General features: G+C 57.7%; 1 protein-coding gene across 1 annotated transcript in view; it reads left to right on the plus strand.

The window, feature by feature from the left end:
- Positions 1 to 2,233, plus strand: part of CATSPERG (catsper channel auxiliary subunit gamma) — a 33,010-nt gene that overhangs the window by 7,179 nt on the left and 23,598 nt on the right. The window contains exons 4-6 of the mRNA XM_011952515.1: positions 1,157 to 1,301; positions 1,572 to 1,698; positions 1,872 to 1,944. Coding sequence (XP_011807905.1) covers positions 1,157 to 1,301; positions 1,572 to 1,698; positions 1,872 to 1,944 — 345 coding nt within the window. The remainder of the gene's footprint in view (positions 1 to 1,156; positions 1,302 to 1,571; positions 1,699 to 1,871; positions 1,945 to 2,233) is intronic.

Genomic DNA, 2,233 nt, shown 5'->3' on the forward strand with positions numbered 1-2,233 from the left:
GTGCCCGCCACCTCGCCCGGCTAGTTTTTTGTATTTTTTAGTAGAGACGGGGTTTCACCGTGTTAGCCAGGATGGTCTCGATCTCCTGGCCTTGTGATCCACCTGTCTTGGCCTCCTAAAGTGCTGGAATTACAGGCTTGAGCCACCGCGCCCGGCCGAGACTCCTTAAAAAAAAAAAAAAAAAGGAGAAGGAGCCTGGCAAAGAAAGTCAGCCCTCTGGATGAAGGGCTGTGCACAGGCGACTGGATCTGGTAAATCCCTTGCCCTGGTCCCACAGCAACCAAGGCCTCCCCTTGGTGGCCTGAGTGCCGCCTTCTCTCAGGGACGCCTCTTAGCCTTCACTGGTGCTGGTCCGCGTGTCTGAAACATCCTTCTCCTCTTCTCTCATCTCCACTCTAAGCGCTCCCCACCCTTTTCTATCCAGCCAGGATCGCACATCCCTGGGAGGCTGTCCAGGCATGCCCTGTCACCCTCATCCTCAGTTCCTTCCTGTATAACTACCCCATCCCACCCTCACCCCAAGCTCCAGGCCCAGAACCTGGCTGTCCTCTGACTTGCACAGGTGGCAGAAAGTCTGCTGCAGAGAGGGTGGAAGCCTACCTCAAGAGTGAGACTGGGGGTCGGATGAGATGGCTCACGCCTTTAATGCCAGCACTTTGGGAGGCCAGGGTGGGAGGCTCACTTGAGACCAGGAGTTCAAGACCAGCCTAGGCAATGTAGTGAGACCTCATCTCTCTATTTTTTTTTTTTTTTTAAGCTGGAACTGGGAATTCCTGGAGTGGAAAGCAGCACCCTAGGTGCCACATCCCTCCCACCTTCCCAGCATCCCTCCCACCTGCACAGTTTTGCTCATCGCATGCTGTCCTTCCCTATGTATTCCCTACATGCACATTCTGTCTGCAGACACTGGCTCTGGAGTCATCTCCTCCAGGAAGGCCTCCGACTCCCTCCACAGCCCCTTACCCCTCTGCCCCCTCCTAGGCTGGCCCATCCCCCATCCAAGCCCCAAACCTAGACCGTGTCCTCTGACCATAATATGGTGGACAGTGTGCTGCCCCCGGCCAGCCCAGGAGACAGGCTGTTCGAGGTGGGCTCAAGGCAGGGGGCACCCAGAGGCTACCATAAGGACACACTCGTGGGGCCGTCTCACCCTCAGCACTCTGAGGACCTGGTGCGCATGGGCCACCTGACGGGGCTAAAGCCCGTGGTGCTGGTCACCTTCCAGTCGCCAGTCAACTTCTACCGCTGGAAGATAGAGCAGCTACAGATCCAGATGGAGGCTGCCCCCTTCCGCAGCAAAGGTGGGCCCGGGGGAGGCTGGAGGGGTCGCAGTCTGGTAGGGGTTTGGGGTTTGCTGGGGGCCCCTGTGGGGCCATGATCTGAGGAGGGTATGTGGGGGGGCAGGAGCTCAGCACATTCCATGGCCTAGATGGGGCCACACAGAGGCCCCAGTGGGACCCATGGCATGGAGGCGGGTATGGGGAGTTGTGGGGAGATCCCAGTGTGGTCTGGGGCCTGGAACTGGCCATTGGGAGGCCCCAGCAGTTTCAGTGCCCAGGGCCTCCTTGCAGAGCCATGCATGGCAGAGGAAGTGTGTGGCATGAGCTGGTACACGCCCATGCCTATCAAGAATGGCAGTGTGGTCATGCATGTGGACGTCAGCAGCAATGGCCTGGGGACCTTCATTCCAGATAAAAGGTATCCTTTCCCAAGCCGGGGGCCGGGGTGGACTCCAGGGGAATTCCTCACCCCGGAGTCCCCAGAGGAGCCAGTGGGAGATCCAAGGGAGAGAATGGGGAGAGAGGCAGCTGCGAGCTGTGGAAGCCCTGACACTGGGACCTCACCTGTGCCTGTCCTGCACCTGCTGCTAGGTTCCAGGTGAATATCAATGGCTTCCTGAAGAGAAACCAGGACAATAACATCCAATTCACTGTGGGAAATGAGGTGAGGGAATCTGGGCAGGGAAAAAAGACAATGGTCTGGGCCTTAGGCTGACGCCCTGGTTACTTCCCAGATAAGCAGCAGATCCCATTTAGGGAGCACCAACTTCATGCCAGGCCCCACGTGAAGATTCCATTAATCTCCCCAGTGACTCTTTAAGGGGACATACTCTCACATACTCCATTATAAAGAGGAGAAAACTGCCGGGCGCGGTGGCTCAAGCCTGTAATCCCAGCACTTTGGGAGGCCGAGACGGGCGGATCACGAGGTCAGGAGATCGAGACCATCCTGG

The sequence above is a fragment of the Colobus angolensis genome, unplaced genomic scaffold (genome assembly GCF_000951035.1).
Source record: "Colobus angolensis palliatus isolate OR3802 unplaced genomic scaffold, Cang.pa_1.0 Scaffold34, whole genome shotgun sequence".
Classification (NCBI taxonomy): domain Eukaryota; kingdom Metazoa; phylum Chordata; class Mammalia; order Primates; family Cercopithecidae; genus Colobus; species Colobus angolensis.